Genomic DNA, 23,127 nt, shown 5'->3' on the forward strand with positions numbered 1-23,127 from the left:
CTCTCCGACCTGTTGTAATGAAAGGAAACTCTCTCTTTCTCTCTCTCTCTCTCTTTCTCTCTCTCTTTCTCTCTCTCTTTCTCTCTCTCTTTCTCTCTCTCTTTCTCTCTCTCTTTCTCTCTCTCTTTCTCTCTCTCTTTCTCTCTCTTTCTCTCTCTCTTTCTCTCTCTCTTTCTCTCTCTTTCTCTCTTTCTCTCTCTCTCTCTTTCTCTCTCTCTCTCTTTCTCTCTCTCTTTCTCTCTCTCTTTCTCTCTCTCCCTCTTTCTCTCCCTCTTTCTCTCCCTCTTTCTCTCCCTCTTTCTCTCCCTCTTTCTCTCCCTCTTTCTCTCCCTCTTTCTCTCCCTCTTTCTCTCCCTCTTTCTCTCCCTCTTTCTCTCCCTCTTTCTCTCCCTCTTTCTCTCCCTCTTTCTTTCCCTCTTTCTCTCCCTCTTTCTCTCCCTCTTTCTCTCCCTCTTTCTCTCCCTCTTTCTCTCCCTCTTTCTCTCCCTCTTTCTCTCCCTCTTTCTCTCCCTCTTTCTCTCCCTCTTTCTCTCCCTCTTTCTCTCCCTCTTTCTCTCCCTCTTTCTCTCCCTCTTTCACGAACACCAGGCACAAATAACTCATGTAAGGTAGTGTCTAGACGGGGCATAAACAGTGGTAAACTTCCGAAAAAATATTTTCTATAACCCTTAAAACCCTTATTTTATTTCATTATTTATATTCTATAACCCTTAAGAGGGGCATATATAGATTTAGGTAGATCTGAATAGGTATCATGCTTCGATTGTCATGCTAGAGAACCTCACCTGTAATAAGTTCTGTTTAGGCGGTTTGTTCGGATTAAGGTGTAGCTTCGTCCCCATTACGAGGAATGGGGCATGTTAAATAGTTCGAGGATTATGCTAATTCCATTGTATGTCGTCCCCTCTGTGATTATCCCGGTGTCCCGTATGGCAACGCACTCTTATACAGTAGATAGATCCATTCGTGCACACACTAATTAAATCCCCCTCCGCCACAAGATGATAAAACTGACCGGAAGAGCAGACAGGAAGCGGTCACAAACTACGGCGCCATGGCAAGCAGACATCGACCAGGCAGGCCGAGAGCCATGCCCAGGAAGACTTGTGATTGACAGGGCGGAGGGGCGAGTTGGAGGCAGGTCGCTGATTGGAGAGTAGGGAGGATGAAGGACGTGCCACACTGATTGGCCACCGACAATGACGTGCCATACGATGACGTGACACCAAAGGCGTGAGAGGCTCGACCAATCACTGCGGAGGGCGCGAAGGAGCCACAACAAGCAACGTGCTCATTGGAGGAGAAGCGCCGGTGACGTGTGAAGGCGTGAAAGGTCACAAGGAAGGGAGGCACTGATTGGCAGAGGAAGAGAACTGACGTCAGAAAACGAGCGATAAAACAACAGGCTCGCCGGCATTTTAGCCCTTCTCATTTTGGCTTCCTTCCTGCTTGGACCTCCCTACTGCCCTTGCTTTTCATCTCCGTTTGGACCTCTTCCTTGTTTGCCTTTCGTTCCCGGTTGGACCGCTTCCTTTGCGATCCGCAAGTGCCTGCGTTAAGACGGACGTTGGGGAAACTTTGGAGCACCGTCGATTCTCCTCCCTGGCGTTCACGGGCGAGCAAGGCTTGCTCCTGAGCGGGCGAGACCGGCGCGAGCGAGGCTCTCAGTGAAGCCTGACGGAGCGCGAACATCGGAGCCTGGACGGCCGAACGGACCCGACATCCAGACAGATAAGACGCACCATAGAATCCAACACAACGTTTTATTTTATTATCTTTCCCACTGTCTTGTATTTGAAGTCTGTGAGTAGGATCCTAACCTAGGTTTTAGGTCTTCCGGCACGTTTCTTTGTTCTCGGAGTCTGGCAATAAAGCCGCATTTACTTTTTGTACAGGTAAGCGTCATCCTCCCCCCGAACCTCCCTCCCCCCCCCCCCCCCCACCCCCCGCTCGTGTATGAGCCGCCTTTGCCTTTGCATCGGAAACGCCTCATTATAGTCCGGTCATTAAATAGTTGATGTTCAACAAAATTTGTACGAAAGGTTTCTCGATGGGTTTCACCTCTTTTATACCTCTACTTTAAACAAAAAAAAAGTTTCCCAAAATATGACATGGGGAACTACCTGAAAATAGGCCAAATCCAAGATGGCCGCCATCAAAATTAACCAAAGTGGAAAACATTTCAAATATGGAACCAGCCAAGATAAAAACATGTATGATGAGTGTATTCATATCAGCATATACATGTTATGGAATGTAATTTTCAAGTTCAATGTTACGTAAAATGCAAAATGGCCACCAAGATTTGATGCAAAATGCAAAATTAGTATATCTACATGTACAAAACTAATGGCATTAGAAAGTGGTTAGAAATCTCTATCAATTAGCATATTCAAACCCCTGACATCTATATATTCAATGTTGATGACAAAATTATAATGTCAATGGAACTCTAAAACATGTTCTTATTCACTTTAATTGTTGGATTAAGGTTAATACCACTATGCCTCTCTGCACCTATAATGTCTTATCTCAAATTTGCACAGTGCATCACTATTAGTCAGTGGTGTCACTGGAATCATGAATTTGCCCATTTGTGCATGTTATCCCTTTACAGTGACCACACACCAAGTTACATTTGAGTCCATTTTTCCTGCAGGAGCATGTGTTTTTGGCATACATTCCAGCACAGTTGCATTTAATGATCTTGAGTAGAGATGCAGATGCAGCAAGTTGATCCCTTCTGTGTGGCTTCAAGATAGACTCATGCTGGGTCTTGCAGAGCACCCAGCCCCATTCTGTCGCCTCCATGTTGTTGCCTAGCCAGGCCTGCACTTGGAGGTAGACCCGCTGGCTGTGGAATCTGGCAGCATCTGATGTCGGTGGAAGACGTTCAGGGGGCAGATAGCCGGAGCTTGAAGCAACCTTCTCGGTGAACGTAGATGCACGTTCAAAATTCAAATCTGAACCATGCTTGCAATCATAAATGGTTGCAATGGCCTGATTACCAGATAGCTCAAGTTTCTCACGATTACTATCTGCCACCATGCACAACTCTGCGAATTCCTTGAGGCCACGGTATTTATCCATAGCTGACATTTTTCCTTTGCCATAGGGCTTTGATGTTGTATCGCATCCAGACAGTGCATGAATAAAGAGCAGGGGAATGACTGAGGTCAGGGTCAAGTTCCTTCTGCAGGATGGATATATCAATGAGCTTTGTGCTAGTTTGAAGATAGATGGTCTCATGTTTGCTGTGCATGAAGTGGTGTTGCAGCAGAATGAGAAGGTCAGTGTCATCCCCGACAACTACCACAGGCAGTGTTAGAGCAATTGTGCAGTCAGTCATTGCAATGTCATAATCAGCATCTCCAGATGAGTGACTGACTTCAATGCCTTCTTTCTTCTCCATCTCAGATCCCAGGAGATGAAGGAATTTCTGTTTGTTTCTTGTGTTTGCCCAAAATGGATTTTTCGTCATTTTGAGCAACATATCTGGAGTGAAATCCACATCCACTCCCATCTCACTACCAGTTCTCCTCTGATGAGTGTCATCTTTGGTAGAAGGGCCACTGCCATAGCCATCAAACACAATGTGAGCATTGTTATAGTGGTTGCGCACAAACGCAATATATAGTTGGCAGAGATTGGCATACGATGTGGACTTGGCCCAGGGCAGGCGCTGTAACAGGGCACCTCCATCGATGACATAGGTAACACGGATGGGCAACTCCTTTATAACACATGCTGGTACCTTCTTGACTAACCCATTCAGTAGATCAGCCTTAACTGCAAGTCGCATAAAAAGTTTTGTGTCGAACAAGGATGAGGGATAGGAGCACAGCTCCTACTGGAACAGTGTCTGGATATCAATAGTGCCAATGCCTGCAACAACGAGGCGCTGATACAGTTGCTTAGGATCGATCTGGATCTTCTCACCATCAACAGATACATACACTGAGGAAGCTAGGTTTTTAACCTGTTGTTTTTTTGTGAATTTGTGTTTTGAAACTGACAGTCCCTCCATAGATACCAGGATAGCAGCACCAACAGTCTCAGCAAAGTAAACGTCTACTGACCCTTCTAGTGCTGTCACTCCTGATGACAGGCTCCGGAGTTCTTTAGAATTCTGTGAGAATGGCTTTCTCTCCAAGATAATTAATGATGGACTGTAGATCTTTGGCATCATGCTTGAGTTTTGCCTGTGTGAGATCTTTGTGCATCTCCGCTGGACTTGAGATACCTGTTACCTCCTGCATAGCCTTGTGCACTTAACCACATGCAGGCATAGATAGTAGCCAGATCAGACTGGTTGACTCCTCGAAACCACGTCCTCTAGTCAGCCCACCGACTGATTTTACACTGCCCATCAGAACTTGCTCAATATACAGGTCACTAAATATTCCTGCCCAGTGACTGTCACTGCGACGGAGAACAAACAGTCCTTGCAGAATTTTTTTTTTTTATAAACAGTGGGGTGTGTCTCCTCCAGCTTATCCATTTTCTCCAGGTACAGAACAAGTGACTTCACGTAGTTGTTGTGGCCTGACGCAGCTAGATATGGAAGCATTTCATGAAGTGACTGAAGATAAAGCTTAAATCCCTGGTGTTGGGCTAGTGGCTAGGGTGCCGGCTTAGGATACCCAAGGATCCTGGGTTCGAATCCCGGTCGATCGCTGAATTAACGCCAGGGGGGTTGACTCAGCCTGTCATCCTTCCGAGGTCGGCTAATTGAGTACCAGTTCACTGGTAATTCCCTGTTTGTCGTTAAAGGCGGCAAAAAGGGTTGGCGTCAGGAAGGGCATCCGGCCGTAAAACATTGCTTCAAATAGGGGACCGAAAAACAACAACAACCACGGTTCCCGAAAAAGGCCAACCCCCGCTTTGCGGGGAAAAATGGCCTCTAAAGGTGGTTATATACTGAAGATAAAGCTTCCAATTTCCAGTACAAGCAGATCGAATGAGTGAATGGAGGATGCTCACCATATGCATGTACATGATCCAGAGCTTGGCTGTGTGGTATGGTGCCATGGATGTGCTCTACATCTCTGCAGATGACTGTAACTGTGAAATTACATCTGATGTGAGAGCATCATCCAGACTAAATTTCCCATTCCTGACCTTGGAGATCAGCTCACTGGCACTCTCGAGAAGGGCATGGACATCCACACCTCCTTCCTCTGTAACATCCTCATCCACCACATCCAGAACTACATCAGTCATGAGCACACTATCAGGTGTGGCTCCTTCATATTCAGTACTGGCCAGGGCCTCAACATCTCCTGAAACACTGTCATTGTCAGGCACACTCGTGCACAATGGTGACTCCACAGCCTGATCTTCAAACACTTTAGGCCTAATTGTAGTTATGGACACCTGGTTCCCATAGTAATTCACCAGCTCCCGTTTCAGCTGAGCTGTAGTGTACAATTCATCATCGCTCAGCCCACTTCTTATTTTCGCAATGGAATATAAATTATCTAATGTAATAGTCTCATCATGATTCTCTTCTAAGTATGCAATGGCAATCTCAAATGCTGCCATCTTGGACATACTCTTTGGTCGTCCAAGTTTCTGTTTCTTCGGTGGAGCCGCCTCCTGTTCAGTGTTTGCTACAGGAATATTCCTCCCGAAGCAAAAGTGTGTTTCACATTGATGGTGATAGATATCTTCCTCAGCTGGTAGGTCATGTATATGCACAATATGTGCCTGTACCATCCTGGCCCAGTCATCGTGTCTCTGGGCACATTGTGATGCAATGTTTTTCTGGAAGTCGAGCGTCATCACATGGCTGAACTGAAGTACACGTCTATCTGGATGTTTGTACGCAGCATCCTGGTCAACAGAAATACCACACAGAAAACAGTCAGTTTTGAAAGTGAATGATGTAATATGTGATCGAAGTGTTTTCTGAGCTATATCTGTAGAGAGTATTGACTTCCGGTCCCTCGAGCGACGGGGCTTGCTTCGATCTCTCCACGGCATCAAAGTTTGAGTGTTTTCCCATTCGTTTCTTTGTCAAATTTCCGCTGCGTATTTTGTTGTGTATGTGTTATTGTGTGTTTCTATTTGGTTTTGGTTTTGTAGTTGTTGCAAATTTGTGTGTAATTAGTCGTTTCTTTGTTCGCGCCTCGTGCGGCCTGGTGTCTCGTGCGGCCTCCTCGTCTCGACTTGTGCCCCGCCCCCTCTATCTCGTTTTTCTTTCACCTCTGCTCCTGCTTTCTCAAATCCACGTTCTCACTTAGAGACTTTTCCCAGATTGTTTTTCATTGTTTTGTTAAAATATTTATTTAAATATGTTTAAACCGCAGCCGTGATGCTGACGCCGCCCACCCCACCCCCCAGAATTTCCATGTTTTAAACGTTTCCCAGTGTGTACCCTGGATAAGAATAGGTACACCGGATCCCTGCGTGTCATAAGAGGTGACTAAGAGGGTTGGCGTCAGGAAGGGCATCCGGCCATAAAAACATTGCCTCAAAAAGAGAACCATGACAATTACAACTACATATGGGCAGGGTACAGCCCGAAGTGGAGATCGGTTTCTGAGGTTTGGGACATGGAATGTAGGGACAATGACAGGGAGATCAGGAGAAGTGGTGGAAGTATTGGTCAGAAGAAGAGTGGACATGTGTTGTGTGCAAGAGACGAGATGGAAGGGAAGTGGTGTGAGAATGGTGAAGGGTAGGCAGGGACAGAAATACAAGTTTGTGTGGCAAAGGGTGCCTGGAGGGCGTGAATGGTGTTGGTGTCCTGTTTTCTGAGGAGTTTGTAGACAGTGTGGTGAGTGTGACTAGAGTGAGTGATAGGTTGATGATGGTGAAAATGATGATTGGAAAGCTCTTGGTGAACGTCATCTCGGGATATGCTCCGCAGGTTGGTCGAAGCGATGAAGAGAAGGACAAGTTCTGGTGTGCGATAGAGAAGCTGATGGAAAACGTGAAAGATGAGGAAGTTGTTGTGGTAGGAGGAGACCTAAATGGACACGTGGGAAGGAGTATGGATGGTTTTGACGGAGTTCATGGGGGTTACGGATATGGTGTGAGAAATGGAGAAGGTGAAAGGATTTTGGAGTTTGCTGATGGAGCTGATTTGTTGATTTGTAATACTCAGTTCCAGAAAGAGGATAATAAGCTTGTTACATACACGTCAGGTGGGTCGACGACGACCGTTGACTACCTGATGGTGCGGAGGCGAGATAGGGGGCACCTCCGGGACACAAAGGTGATCCCGGGGGAGGAGGCTGTTTCACAGCACCACTTGGTTGTCTGCGACGTAAGGGTCAAAGGTGCGAGGAGAGCTCGGCGGGTGAAGTACCAACCAAGAATGAAGGTGTGGAGGTTGAAAGAGGTGACAGAAAGGGAGGCATTAAAAGAGAGGCTGAGTAGGGTCGAGGATGATGTGGTTGAGCTTGAAAGTGGTTGGATGTCAATGAAAGCTCGTCTGTTGGGAGCCGTTGGTGAGGTATGTGGGTGGACAAAAGGACCACCGAGGCACTCGGAAACATGGTGGTGGGATGATGAAGTTGGAAAGAGGATTGACGAGAAGAGGAAGAAGTTCAAGGAGTGGCAGAAGGCGAAGGGTACGGGAGCAGAAACAGCAGAGCATGAAAGTTATAAGGCAGCCAGGAAGGCTGCAAAGAAAGAGGTAGCAAAGGCGCAGGAGGCATGTAGGAAAATGTTCGGAGAACGCTTGGATTCGGAAGAGGGTCAGAAAGCAGTATTCAGGATTGCAAAGCAGATAGCGAAAGAGAGGTGTGATGTGATGGGGGTGAGTTGCTTGAAGGATGAAGTGGGACAAATCGCTGTCGACCCAGATGGAATTAAAGGAAGATGGAAAAGATATATGGAAATGCTGTTGAATACAGAGAATGAATGGGATGGCAACATAGAGAGTAACCCAGTTTTAGGACCGGCAGAGAAGATAACTGAGAAGGAAGTTGAGGAAGCGATAAAAGCAATGAAGGGTAGAAAAGCGGGAGGGCCGACGGGAGTTGTGGGAGATATGTTGAAGGCAGCAGGAAGTTGGGGTGTGAAGAGAATGACAGAGATCTGTAATCTGGTGGTGAAAGAAGGCCGCATTCCTGTGGATTGGGAACTGAGTACCCTCGTCCCTCTATACAAGGGGAAAGGTGACCCTCTGGAGTGTGGCTCGTACCGAGCGATAAAGTTATTGGAGCATGGAATGAAGGTATTGGAAAGGGTGTTGGAAAGGAGGATAAGGAAGAAAGTGAAGATCGACGAAATGCAGTTTGGATTCATGCCAGGAAGAGGAACGACAGACGCGCTTTTCATTGTGAGGCAGTTGCAGGAGAAGTACATGGAGAAGAGGAAGAAGTTGTTTCTTGGGTTTGTTGATCTGGAGAAAGCATTCGATCGGGTTCCACGCAAAGTATTGACATGGGCATTGAGGAAGTTAGGAGTGGAGGAATGGTTGATTAGAGTAGTGATGGCAATGTACAAAAGAGCGCGCACAGCTGTAAGGACGAAGGACGGGAACAGTGGTGAGTTTGAGGTGAAGGTGGGAGTGCATCAGGGGTCGGTACTAAGTCCACTACTATTTGTAGCTGTGATGGAGGTGCTGGCTCAGAACGTAAAGGAGGGTTTACCGTGGGAGTTGTTGTATGCAGATGATCTGGTGTTGATTGCGGAAAGTATGGATGGACTGAAGGAAAAGATGAACACATGGAAGGAATGTATGGAGACAAAAGGTCTGAAGGTGAATATCGGAAAGACGAAGGTGATGGCAAGTGGTAAAGCATGTGGTGAGGTGGAAAGAACTGGGAAGTGGCCCTGTGCTGTGTGTAGGAAGGGTGTCGGAGTGAACTCCATTCAGTGTACAATGTGCGCTGAGTGGGTTCATCAAAAATGTAGTGGTCTGAGAGGGTCATTAACCAGTGTGGCAGCTACATTCAAATGTAAGGTGTGCACAGAGGGAGCTGCAGATGGAGGAAATGTTGAGTTGGATCTTGGAGATGGCATGAAGCTGGAAGGTGTGAAAACATTTTGCTACCTTGGAGACATGCTGAATGGAGAAGGTGGATCAGACTCGGCAACGGTTGCTCGAGTGAGATGTGCATGGAAGAAGTTTCGGGAATTGAGTGGCGTGCTGATGATGAGGGGAGTGTCGTTGAAGCTGAAGGGAAAGGTGTATGCTGCATGTGTGAGAAGTGTTATGATTTATGGGAGCGAGACATGGGTAATGAACGTAGAGCAGCAACGAAGGTTGGAAAGGGTGGTAATGCGAATGGTTCGACGGATGTGCGGAGTATCGTTGAGAGAGAGGAAGACAAATGATGAATTGCGAAAGATGATGGGAATAGAGCCTGTGATTGATGCTGTGAAGAGGAACAGGTTGAGATGGTTTGGTCATGTGTTGAGGAAGGATGAAAGTGACTGGTTGAGAAGAGTGATGGAAATGAATGTAGAAGGAAGTAGAAGACGGGGAAGACCGAGAAAGACTTGGCTAAAGATGGTGGAGGAAGAAATGCGGGCAAGGGGGTTAACAAGGAGAGATGCAGAAAATAGGGCAAAATGGAGAAGATTGTTCTGGGGACCGCAAGGCTAACCCCCGCTCTAGCAGGGAAAATGGCCTTTTAAAATGCATGTTGTTGTTGTTGTATCTGTAGATGCACCAAGTTTTTGATCTGCAATGATTGATTTTGGGTTAATATGCTTACTTCGACACTCTTTGTGTACAACAAGGCAGCAGTTTTCAGTGTATATGATGTCTGGAACATCTAATTTGCGCAGTCTCTTGGCATTAGTAATACCAATACAGCCTTTTTCTGTCAACTTTGCATAATCCTGAGGCTTGTCCAGGTTAATTGCCTCCAGGCACAGCACACAGGTAGCCATCTCTTTCTTGTCTGCAGTTGACGCAATCAGTTGAGATCACTCACCTGAAAATAAGGAAACATGTTGCATGATTAATATTAATAAAATTATAAATAACTTCATATTTTCTATATAATTTTATATATTAAGTAGCAGAAGTACCCGGCATTGCTGTGCGGGGGAGGAGGAGGGGAGGGGGAAGAGGAGGGGGGAGGGGGTAGGGGAGAGGGGTAAGGGGGGGGGGGAGGAGGGGAGGGGTAAGAGGAGGGGAGGGGAACAGGGGGGGGGGGGGAGGGGGGGAGGGGCAGGGGGGGAGGGGAGGGGTGTGGGGGTGCCCGGGGGAAGAAGGGCCCCTCCCCCCTTACCTCCCCCCTCCCCCCCCTTCCCCCTCCCCCCCTCCCCCCCCCTCCCGCTCCCCCCCCATTCCCCTCCCCTCCTCTTCCCCCTCCCCTCCTCTTCCCCCTCCCCTCCTCTTCCCCCTCCCCTCCTCTTCCCCCTCCCCTCCTCTTCCCCCTCCCCTCCTCCTCCCCCTCCCCTCCTCCTCCCCCTTAACACCAGGGGGGTTGACTCAGCCTGTCATCCTACCGAGGTCGGCAAATTGAGTACCAGTTCACTGGTAATTCCCTGTGTGCCGCAAGAGGCGCCTAACAGGGTTGGCGGCACGAACCCGGAAGTCGGAACTCATTGTCAAAAACATGTAGTATGTATGTTTCACTCTCTGTCACATGCCGTTGGTCCCATGTCAATCGGATGAAGTTGAAAAATTAACATTACGAAGTTTCTCTGGGACGTACTGATTCCGAATAATGAAGTTGAAAAATTAACGTTCCGAAATACGCTAATTACGCTAACAGAAGCGCTGGCGCTGCGAAGCGCTAGAGGGAGCGCTGCGCTCCCTCCCTTCGATTCCCTCCCTCATGCTAGCGCTTCTGCGCTAATACGCTAATTTTAAAACCCGAAGTTTTAAAAAATTTAAGGTGTGCTGTAGTTGCTCTGAGACGTACTGATTCCGAATATGCCTTTGGTTTTTCTCTGCGATGAGTAGTTCTCGAGTTATAAGAGGACAAACAAACATACTTTACTGCTTTATATATATAGAAGTTGGTACGATTCGGCCAAGGAATCCCAGAGATAATTGCAATTAAGTGAGCCGTGACGTCACGGAACATCATTTAATATCATCATTATATCATTATATCATCACGGGTAATATATCATTTATGGTAATTTATGCAGCACGACATGGTCATCACGGAAAACAAGGCGCCTTTGTCGGCGCAAAACGGCTCTCCCAGGGTTAAACTCGCCATCGTTGTGAGCGCACGGTTCAGCCCTTCAAGAAAAAGTTTATTTTGTAAAAATCGAACCACGCGTTAAAAAGATATGACTGGTTTTGTTCGCCGGCACGTCGGCGCTCGATTTGGCTCGCGATAAAATCCAACACGTCCTTTGTCGGGGTCGTCTGAACCAACCACGGGGCCTAGAAGGCTGCGACTGGTCTCAAAAGTTAGGTCTCGATCATATCTCGTAATGCTGGAAGCTGCATGTCTCTGTGATAATCTTGTGGACCATGACAAGAGATCGTGCGAGTCGCTCGCAACGGCTTCAAGCACTTCCGCATTCGGCCATTTCATGAACGCCATACGCCCCGCCCATCAAAGCGCGTACGTATTAAACGAACATACAGTGGCCCATGTGTCGTCATTTGCGCATGCGCCAAAGTCTTTGCAGGAACATGAAGCATCGGAACAGCGCATTTGCGCATGCGCAAGAGTGAGAACCGCCTGTGCACCATTACGCTAACAGAAGCGCTGGCGCTGCGAAGCGCTAGAGGGAGCGCTGCGCTCCCTCCCTTCGATTCCCTCCCTCTTCTGCTAGCGCTTCTGCGCTAATATGCTAATACGCTAATACGCTAATTTTAAAACCCGAAGTTTTTTAAAATTTAAGGTGTGCTGTAGTTGCTCTGAGACGTACTGATTCCGAATATGCCTTTGGTTTTTCTCTGCGATGAGTAGTTCTCGAGTTATAAGAGGACAAACAAACAAACATACTTTACTGCTTTATATATATACTAGCGGGGTCACCCGTGGGAATCCCACGGGCATGGATGTGTGTGACATTTCGACATATTGAGTTATATGCTGCACATTCATTTTTACGAAATGGTTACTGGCAAGTCATCAGATCCAGAAATGGTGTGAATTTAGTTATTTCACATAATATGTGACCCCTCACTCCTCTCCACCTGACACTCTCCTGTCTCCACCTGACACTCTCCTGTCTCCACCTGACACTCTCCTCTCTCCACCTAGCACTCCTCTCCTCTCCAAACCCTCACATCCCTCTCCTTTCCAATCCCTCACCTCTCCAATCCCTCACACTCCTCTCCTCTCCAATCCTTCACACGCCTCTCCAATCGCGCCTCACACTCCTCTCCAATCGCGCCTCACACTCCTCTCCAATCGCGCCTCACACTCCTCTCCAATCGCGCCTCACACTCCTCTCCAATCGTGCCTCACACTCCTCTCCAATCGTGCCTCACACTCCCCTCCAATCACTCCTCTCCAATCGTGCCTCACACTCCTCTCCAATCACGCCTCACACTCCTCTCCAATCGTGCCTCACACTCCTCTCCAATCGCGCCTCACACTCCTCTCCAATCGCGCCTCACTCGCCTCTCCAATCGGCTTTCCCCGTCTCGTTTCTCTCCTTTTTCTCCCGTCTCGTTCTTTTTCTTGCTCCAAATCGGCCCGTCGGAATCGGAAATCGGCCCGTCTCGCCCGTCGGCCCGTCGGAATCGGAAATCGGCCCGTCTTGCTTTTGTGCTTGTGCGTAAATAAATTGTGTTCATGACACCATTTCTGGTGTTGGGCTAGCGGCTAGGGTGCCGGCTTAGGATCCTGGGTTCGAATCTCGGTCGATCGCCGAATTAATGCCAGGGGGGTTGACTCAGCCTGTCATCCTTCCGAGGTCGGCTAATTGAGTACCAGTTCACTGGTAATTCCCTGTTTGTCGTTGAAGGCGGCAAAAAGGGTTGGCGTCAGGAAGGGCATCCGGCCGTAAAACATTGCTTCAAAAAGGGGACAAAAAAACAACAACTACCACGGTCCCCGAAAAGGCCAACCCCCGCTTTGCGGGGAAAAATGGCCTCTAAACGGTGGTTTTTACACCATTTCTGGATCTGATGACTTGCCAGTAACCATTTTGTAAAAATGAATGTGCAGCATCTAACTCAATATGTCGAAATGTCAGACACATCCATGCCCGTGGGATTCCCACGGGTGACCCCGCAAGTTTGCATTGACGTTCGTCGATGGACTCGTTCGCCCGTCTCATTCGTTTTCTTGCTGCATCCTGTTCAAGTCTGCGTTCTTCATCGATCGTCTCATTTATTTTGGAAATAGAAGTTTCCACGCAGCGCATGAATTGTCACGATCCTCAAGAGGAATTTGTCTCGTAATCATCAAATGATAAATGGCAAGTAAATTATATTGTGGAAAATTAAAGATTTCAAATAAACCTATTTAAAGTGTATTCGCACATAACTAATTTTAAAAAACGAAGAAATATCTCTCGGTAATTTCCTGAAACATATTTTACTTCCGGCTAATAATGTTGAATTAAATAAAAACGAAGAAATATATGTCGGCATCATTGTTGACGTTTTTGTGACGACTGTCATCAAACGAAAAAGTAATATATCTTAACGGAAAAGCAAAAGCGAATTTTTAATATATATCGACACGTTGCCGTCGGTGTCATGTTGGGCGGTGTATGATACACCATGACGCGATTTTTAAAAATATATCTCTGCATTTTCCCGCGTGTGTGGAATGTTCTCAATTATTGCTGACACCGAGTCCAAAACCATCGATAAAAATGAAATCATATGGTGAGTTAGATTGGAGATAAAGGCGTGAGAGAGACTCAATGGCCTTGAAGTTGAAGTTACAGGCGTTTGAGAATTCATTTCGTTCTATAAACGGCAACTTTCATTGGATTTCCTTCCCGTTTTTTTTCAACCGAGTCGAAAACTATGTTAGCGACTGTGAAAAATGAAATGATATATCGAATTTTTAATATGTATCGACACGTTGCCGTCGGTGTCATGTTAGGCGGTGTATGATACACCATGACGCGATTTTAAAAAATATATCTGCATTTTCCCGCGTGTGTGGAATGTTCTCAATTATTGCTGACACCGACTCTAAAACCATCGATAAAAATGAAATCATATGGTGAGTTAGATTGGAGATAAAGGCGTGAGAGAGACTCAATGGCCTTGAAGTTACAGGCATTTGAGAATTCATTTCGTTCTATAAACGGCAACTTTCATCGGATTTTCTTCTCGTTTTTTTTCAACCGAGTCTAAAACTATGTTAGCGACTGTGAAAAATGAAATGATATATCGAATTTAAAATAGATATCGACACATTGCCGTCGGTGTCATGTTGGGCGGTGTATGATACACCATGACGCGATTTTTAAAAATATATCTCTGCATTTTCCCGCGTGTGTGGAATGTTTGTGGAAAATTAAAGATTTCAAATAAACCTATTTAAAGTGTATGCGCACATAACTAATAAAAAAAACGAAGAAATATCTCTCGGTAATTTCCTGAAACATATTTTACTTCCGGCTAATATGTTGAATGAAATAAAAACGAAGAAATATATGTCGGCATCATTGTTGACGTTTTTGTGACGACTATCATCAAACGAAATAGTAATATATCATAACGGAAAAGCAAAAGCGAATTTTTAATATATATCGACACATTGCCGGCGGTGTCATGTTGGGCGGTGTATGATACACCATGACGCGATTTTAAAAAATATATCTCTGCATTTTCCCGCGTGTGTGGATTGTTCTCAATTATTGCTGACACCGAGTCTAAAAGTAAAACCATCGATAAAAATGAAATCATATGGTGAGTTAGATTGGAGATAAAGGCGTGAGAGAGACTCAATGGCCTTGAAGTTACAGGCCTTTGAGAATTCATTTCGTTCTATAAACGGCAACTTTCATCGGATTTTCTTCCCGTTTTTTTTCAACCGAGTCTAAAACTATGTTAGCGACTGTGAAAAATGAAATGATTTATCGAATTTGATTTGAAATAAAACTGGGGGAGAGCAAGACACCACGGGCCTACAAAACAGGACTCAAAGCTATGCGAGTTAATAAAATGGTGGATATTTGTTTATAATTATATGAAGCCACTCCCAGAATGGGTGGAGCTATGGGTGGAGCTACTCTGCAAACCGAGTAAGCCACACCCCGGACAGACACCCAACAGATAGACAGACAGACAGACAGAATCATCTACGGCTATTATAATATAGATAGATGTATAATTAATAAATAATTTTAGCCATTATTTGACAAACATTTTGTATTTGATTAAAATTTTTATTTCTTTTTCAACAGTCTTCAATCTCTATGTTGTCATATCAATCAGCACATATAAACAATACATTCCAATGCATTTATCTTTTCAGGCTGATATAAATACTCATCATACATGTTTTTATCTTGATCAATTCCATATCTATGCCATTTTTCCACTTTGGTTAATTTTGATGGTGGCCATCTTGGATTTGGCCTATTTTCAGATAGTTCCCCATGTAAAATTTTGGTAAACTTTTTTTTTAACGTAGAGGTATCAAAGAGGTGAAACCCAACAAGAAACCTTTTGTTCAAATTTTGTTGAACATGCAGTAATTGTTGTTTAATGACTGGACTATTAAGCTCGATTAGCCATCCGTGGCGTACTCTCGGTGTTAACTGAGAGCCAGCCACAGGACAATATACTTGAACACTGGGTCACAAGTCGCCTTCCTGGCACTTCCAAACCCTTCCGTTTAGCAGGACTTGGACAAAGTATGACAGCATTTTACGTCAGAATGACCAATCAAACTTACTTCTCGCAAACCCTGGGCAGGTCCTTGTTTCTCAAGACTGTGCTGGGTAAGATGGTCTACAAGCTCTCTCGTCACACAGTGCATCAACACAGACTTTTACAAACAGTGAGCAATCAACATTACCCAGTGGTATACTCATCCATCCAGCCTCGCTCACAGTGGGGGGGCCGTGCATGGGTAATTTTTTTTTTTTTTCATTTCAAATTGATGCAAAAGTTTCGTTTTCAGTACCAATTTGAAGGTAACGGCCAAAAGAACAATTTTGGTTCGAGTGTCAAGCACTCAGATAAAAAATGGGGTTTCTGGGGACGTGGGGGGTTCCCGACCCCCCACCGGCCTTTGCGAAATATGGAAACTTATAACTTTTGATTGGATGATCCGATCTGAACATATGAGGTATGTATGGATTCACGATCAGGAGTAGCAACTTGTATTTCAAGCATATTGCCCATAGAAGCAACCAAAATACAGTAAATACAGTAACCAAAATTACCCATAGAAGACACTCCTTTTGAGATGTTGATCCAAAGCATCACTCGTTGGGGGAATTCTCTCCACGTCCCTAGTCTTCTGTGAGAACACCCTCATTCGGACGAGGTCAACGTCATTGTCCTCGTTTGACTCATTGGAGTACAGCCTACAGACAAAGTTCGTTGCCACTTATTTCAGCCTTGGCAATGCTTGGAATGGAGTGTCCACGATTGTTGCAAATTCCTCCATGAGGGATGGCACTTCGTGCATCAACTTGCAGCAGTATCACTTACCCTTAAACTTGAAGGAAGACGTACTGTCTGATCCAGTGAATGCGTGGAAGAGGGCCATGCCTTTGCACGTTGTCGTGCCCAGGTTTGTGGCTATAGTGTTCAGGGAGATCGTTCTGGTTGTCTTTTCCGCTTTGAAGAAGATCCAGATTTCTGCGGCCGGATTCAGAGCCTTGATGTGATGGAAATTACTCAGAAGGATTACGACAACATCTGTGTCTCCAGTATGAACCATTCCAAGTGACGATGTTTGGAGGGCGTGCAGATGTACTAGGACACGAGTGTCAGCTTCCTCATGGTTGTATTGATCCATTGGTGGACTGTTTCCAACATGGTGGACTTGATCACCTGCAGTGATGTAGACATCCTTGTCATCTGGGAACTGTCTTTCTGTTACCTTTTTTGACAGGAATGAGACCAGTTCCTTCTTGTTATCAATGTTTGCCAGAAACTTCTGCCAATTTTCTGGGATTTTGGCAGTACCAGATACGCGTTGTCGGTACCAGATACGCGTTGTCGGTACCAGATACGCGTTGTCGGTACCAGATACGCGTTGTCGGTACCAGATACGCATTGTCGGTACCAGATACGCGTTGTCGGTACCAGATACGCGTTGTCGGTACCAGATACGCGTTGTCGGTACCAGATACGCGTTGTCGGTACCAGATACGCGTTGTCGGTACCAGATACGCGTTGTCGGTACCAGATACGCGTTGTCGGTACCAGATACGCGTTGTCGGTACCAGATACGCGTTGTCGGTGCCAGATACGCGTTGTCGGTGCCAGATACGCGTTGTCGGTGCCAGATACGCGTTGTCGGTGCCAGATACGCGTTGTCGGTGCCAGATACGCGTTGTCGGTGCCAGATACGCGTTGTCGGTGCCAGATACGCGTTGTCGGTGCCAGATACGCGTTGTCGGTGCCAGATACGCGTTGTCGGTGCCAGATACGCGTTGTCGGTGCCAGATACGCGTTGTCGGTGCCAGATACGCGTTGTCGGTGCCAGATACGCGTTGTCGGTGCCAGATACGCGTTGTCGGTGCCAGATACGCGTTGTCGGTGCCAGATACGCGTTGTCGGTGCCAGATACGCGTTGTCGGTGCCAGATACGCGTTGTCGGTGCCAGATACGCGTTGTCGGTGCCAGATACGCGTTGTCGGTGCCAGATACGCGTTGTCGGTGCCAGATACGCGTTGTCGGTGCCAGATACGCGTTGCCGGTGCCAGATACGCGTTGTCGGTACCAGATACGATGCACTCACTTGGTACCAGATACGTGTTGTCCGGTTCCTTGTTTTTTCTGTTGTGCCTCCTTTGATTGTCAGTGCACGATACTGGTCCCAGACAATGTCTACTCTTGTCGATCTTTTCAAGTCGTGGCGAACTCTTGGGCAGAATACCTTGTCGAAATATGAATCAAAGGTGTTTCCTTGGACCGTTGTACCAGGTAGTGAGTGCATCAGTACTCCACCGTCGATAACAATGAAGTTGTAAACATCTGGCTCAACTAGCTCATCGTCAACAGAAATGGCGCTACTCGTACTGGCTTCCACGATGTATACCAACAAATCTGACTTGGTACAAGATTTGAGGGACCCTTCGGATGACAACACATGTGGGTATGGGGAAGATTCGTGATGAAAAAAAAAACCCCCCAAATCCTCCCCAAAAATTTTGTTATGAGTGCTTGACAACAACACACAACAAGAACATGCATTTTAAGGCCATTTTCCCTGCTAGAGCGGGGGCTAGCCTTGCGGTCCCCATGACAATCTTCTCCATTTTGCCCTATTTTCTGCATCTCTCCTTGTTAACCCCCTTGCCCACATTTCTTCTTCCACCATCTTTAGCCAAGTCTTTCTCGGTCTTCCCCGTCCTCTATTTCCTTCTACATTCATTTCCATCACTCTTCTCAACCAGTCACTTTCATCCTTCCTCAACACATGACCAAACCATCTCAACCTGTTACTCTTCACAGCATCAATCGCAGGCTCCATTCCCATCATCTTTCGCAATTCATCATTTGTCTTCCTCTCTCTCAACGATACTCCGCACATCCAGCGAACCATTCGCATTTCCACCCTTTCCAACCTTTGTTACTGCTCTACGTTCATTACCCATGTCTCGCTCCCATAAATCATAACACTTCTCACACATGCAGCATAGCATACACCTTTCACTTCAGCTTCAACGACACTCCCCTCCTCATCAGCACGCCACTCAGTTCCCGAAACTTCTTCCATGCACATCTCACTCTAGCAACCGTTGCCGAGTCTGATCCACCTTCTCCATTCAGCATGTCTCTGAGGTAGCAAAATGTTTTCACACCTTCCAGCTTCATGCCGTCTCCAAGATCCAACTCAACATTTCCTCCATCTGCAGCTCCCTCTGTGCACACCTTACATTTGAATGTAGCTGCCACACTGGTTAATGACCCTCTCAGACCACTACATTTTTGATGAACCCACTCAGCGCACATTGTACACTGAATGGAGTTCACTCCGACACCCTTCCTACACACAGCACAGGGCCACTTCCCAGTTCTTTCCACCTCACCACATGCTTTACCACTTGCCATCATCTTCGTCTTTCCGATATTCACCTTCAGACCTTTTGTCTCCATACAATCCTTCCACTTGTTCATCTTTACCTTCAGTCCATCCATACTTTCTGCAATCAACACCAGATCATCTGCATACAACAACTCCCACGGTAAACTCTCCTTTACGTTCCGAGCCAGCACCTCCATCACAGCTTCAAATAGTAGTGGACTTAGTACCGACCCCTGATGCACTCCCACCTTCACCTCAAACTCACCACTGTTCCCGTCCTTCGTCCTTACAGCTGTGCGCGCTCTTTTGTACATTGCCATCACTACTCTGATCAACCATTCCTCCACTCCAAACTTCCTCAATGCCCATGTCAATACTTAGTGTGGAGCCCTATCGAATGCTTTCTCCAGATCAACAAACCCAAGAAACAACTTCTTCCTCTTCTCCATGTACTTGACAAGTGCTTGATACTCGAACCAAAATTGTTCTATAGGCCCTTACCTTCAAATTGGTACTGAAAACAAAAGTTTTGCATCAATTTGAAATGACTGAGTGTCCGGGCACCCCACTATCAGTGCAAGAGTGGAAATAGCACGTTGCTGCTATGCTATCGAATCTGTTACTCATCAGTGAAAGGTGTGCAACGCTTGTATGATACTGTATGGAGTCATTAGGGAAGGAATTGGGTAGGGTTTGATATTAAATGCATATTTTAATTTCCCTTTCTTTTTAACCAGGATTTATGATGAAGCAGAAGAAAGAAAATGCAACTATGAGCGCTATCGCTGTCTTGTACAGAATGAATTCACCAGAAGTAAGTGCAAAGTCCCTCATAATCGATGAACTTCTTTGACAATTTGTTAAGTTGTCACATTTAAATGTCGCTTTCATTTCCGATTGTTTAGTTACGGAGGAGCAGTGCCTATACCAAATATATCTGGACGAGTTGTATGGGCCGTCTCTCAATCCCAAGATCGTTGAGGAAGAGAAAAAAAAGTGAGCCATACCCTCATTGTTTTTCAAACCTCTTATTGCTCTTCATCCCTTGGTTGTTGTCAATCCTTCATGCTGTTTCCTGATGCACAGATTGGCTGAAAAGAAAGCTTCTATTGGCTACATTTATGAAGACACAGCTACTTCCAAGGAACCTGGAAAGAAGAGTGAGGGAGAAAGTGGACTGACGGAGGAGAACAATGGGGAGGAGGAGCAGCGGGACCCGGAAGATGGAGATGAAGAAGAGGCGGAGCATGATAGTGAAGACAGTGACTCTGATGCAGGCATCCCAGATATTGGTAAGAGGATATCTCCAACAAAGCATATTCACATCCTCCTCCGACCCAAAACTTACTTTCTTGCATCAGAATACCGAAAGTAATGCAAAGCTTAGAATTCCTAAAGTAATAATCCTAAAGTAATCAGAATTCCTAAAGTAATGCAAAGCTTTTAGCTCTTTCATGAGCCACGACCTTGTATACAAAAAAAAAAGAAGAAAAAAAAGCTATCAAGCTAGCTTTTAACTAAATAAGGTGTACCCATGTCCGAATGAAGCGGTTCAGTTTGGCATTTTTAATATGAAATAGGCAAAGCCAAGAAACTAACGAAACCCTTTCGACGTGCCCTTTAGACTTTCCGTTTAGACTCGCCCTTTAGACTCGCCCTTTAGACTCGCCCTTTCGACTCGCCCTTTCGACTCGCCCTTTCGACTCGCCCTTTCGACTCGCCCTTTCGACTCGCCCTTTCGACTCGCCCTTTCGACTCGCCCTTTCGACTCGCCCTTTCGACTCGCCCTTTCGACTCGCCCCTTGGACTCGCACCTTGGACTCGCACCTTGGACTCGCACCTTGGACTCGCCCCTTGGACGCGCCCCTTGGACGCGCCCCTTGGACGCGCCCCTTGGACGCGCCCCTTGGACTCGCCCCTTGGACTCGCCCCTTGGACTCGCCCCTTGGACTCGCCCCTTGGACTCGCCCCTTGGACTCGCCCCTTCGCCTCGCCCCTTCGCCTCGCCCCTTCGCCTCGCCCCTTCGCCTCGCCCCTTCGACTCGCCCCTTCGACTCGCCCCTTCGACTCGCCCCTTCGACTCGCCCCTTTCGACTCGCCCCTTTCGACTCGCCCCTTGGAAATGCATATATGAATGATCGTTTTAAGGCCATTTTCCCCACTAGAGCGGGGGTTAGCCTTGCGGGCCCCATGACAATCATGGTTCCCTGTTTGAGGCAATGTTTTTATGGCCGGATGGCGGATGCCCTTCCTGACGCCAACCCTTGGTCACGCTCTTACGATGCGCAGGGATACGGTGTACCTATTCTAAATCTGGGTACACACCGTGATCATTCATCCCAGCAAGCTGGTACTCAATTTGCCGACCTCGGAAGGATGACAGGCTGAGTCAACCCCCCTGGCGTTAATTCAGTGATAGACCGGGATTCGAACCCAGGATCCTGGGATCCCAAGCCAGCACCCTGACCGCTAAGCCAACACCATGCTTTGCCCCTTCTTTGCCCCCAACACCGAAATGCCCCTTCGAAATGCCCCTTCGAAATGCCCCTTCGAAATGCCCCTTCGAAATGCCCCTTCGAAATTCCCCTTCGAAATTCCCCTTCGAAATTCCCCTTCGAAATTCCCCTTCGAAATTCCCCTTCGAAATTCCCCTTCGAAATGCCCCTTCCAAATGCCCCTTCCAAATGCCCTTTCCAAATGCCCCTTCCAAATGCCCCTTCCAAATGCCCCTTCCAAATGCCCCTTCCAAATGCCCCTTCCAAATGCCCCTTCCAAATGCCCCTTCCAAATGCCCCTTCCAAATGCCCCTTCCAAATTCCCCTTCCAAATTCCCCTTCCAAATGCCCCTTCCAAATGCCCCTTCCAAATGCCCCTTCCAAATGCCCCTTCCAAATGCCCCTTCCAAATGCCCCTTCCAAATGCCCCTTCCAAATTCCCCTTCCAAATTCCCCTTCCAAATTCCCCTTCCAAATTCCCCTTCCAAATTCCCCTTCCAAATTCCCCTTCCAAATTCCCCTTCCAAATTCCCCTTCCAAATTCCCCTTCCAAATTCCCCTTCCAAATTCCCCTTCCAAATGCCCCTTCGAAATGCCCTTTAGGAACCTCTAGAATTACACTTTAGAATTGAACACGGTGGGTTAGAAAGGTGGTTCTTCTTAATTTTTTGACAGGTAGAAGGAAGGACTTAGCCAAATATTTTAGCGGCTTCACCATTTAATTTTTTTGTGAATGGGTGGTGAGGTGTATGTCTGGTGATGGGTCATCTTATTCTTTGAGATGCAGCACAGGGCTGTGGTTGGCATTATTAGCCCTGTTGGACTTAGTCCGAAACGGGGGCTAATGGATTTGGTCCTGTCCATCCATGCATCCTCGCATCCGCAACCATATCTCGGAGATGTGTGGACAGATTTTGGTCATACTTGGCACAAAGACGATCCATGGCGTTTATACATATGCACATCATTTTGTTATGCGATCAAAGATGGCCGACTGGCGGCCATTTTAGTTGTAAAAACCCGATGTTGAACACGTCCACAACCATTTCTTGGACATGCATTTACCTATCTTGTTCAAACCTTGCAAACAGATAAAGAATGATGACTTACATACACACCTCTTTTATTTTCGAGAACTGATCCAAGATGGCTGACTGGCGGCCATTTTGTTATTTAAACATGTCCCCAACCATTTATTTTACATGCATGGTTCGATTTTGTTCACACTTGGCACGAGCACAGCACATGACGGCATACACGTGTGCCTCACTTTATTTTGCGATCTGATCAAAGATCGCCGACTGGTATACTGGCCGCCATTTTATTTGTAAAAAAACAACAACCCATATTGACCACGTACTGACCATTTCTCGAACATGCATTTCCCGATCTTGTTCAAATTTGGCACAAAGATAATGAATGATGGGTTACATATGCACATCATTTTTTTTGCGATCAGATCCAATATGGCCGACTGGCAGCCATTTTTGTTACTTAAACCTGTCCTCGTCTATTTCTCGGACATGCATGGACCAACTTTGTTCAAACTTGGCACAAAAACAATA

At 46.5% G+C, this 23,127-nt stretch overlaps 1 protein-coding gene across 4 annotated transcripts in view; it reads left to right on the top strand.

Annotated features, from left to right (window-relative positions):
• CLASRP (CLK4 associating serine/arginine rich protein) overlaps nt 1-23,127 on the top strand; it is a 172,883-nt gene that overhangs the window by 22,165 nt on the left and 127,591 nt on the right. For all 4 annotated transcript variants that reach the window (XR_013624878.1, XM_078786329.1, XM_078786330.1 and 1 more), the window contains exons 5-7: nt 19,805-19,881; nt 19,973-20,063; nt 20,154-20,359. Coding sequence is in view for 3 of the 4 variants with exons in the window: in XM_078786329.1 (XP_078642455.1) it covers nt 19,805-19,881; nt 19,973-20,063; nt 20,154-20,359 (374 nt within the window). In the remaining variant the exon portion in view is untranslated. The remainder of the gene's footprint in view (nt 1-19,804; nt 19,882-19,972; nt 20,064-20,153; nt 20,360-23,127) is intronic.

The sequence above is a fragment of the Myxine glutinosa genome, chromosome 11, assembly GCF_964187855.1.
Source record: "Myxine glutinosa chromosome 11, kmMyxGlut1.1, whole genome shotgun sequence".
Classification (NCBI taxonomy): Eukaryota; Metazoa; Chordata; class Myxini; order Myxiniformes; family Myxinidae; genus Myxine; species Myxine glutinosa.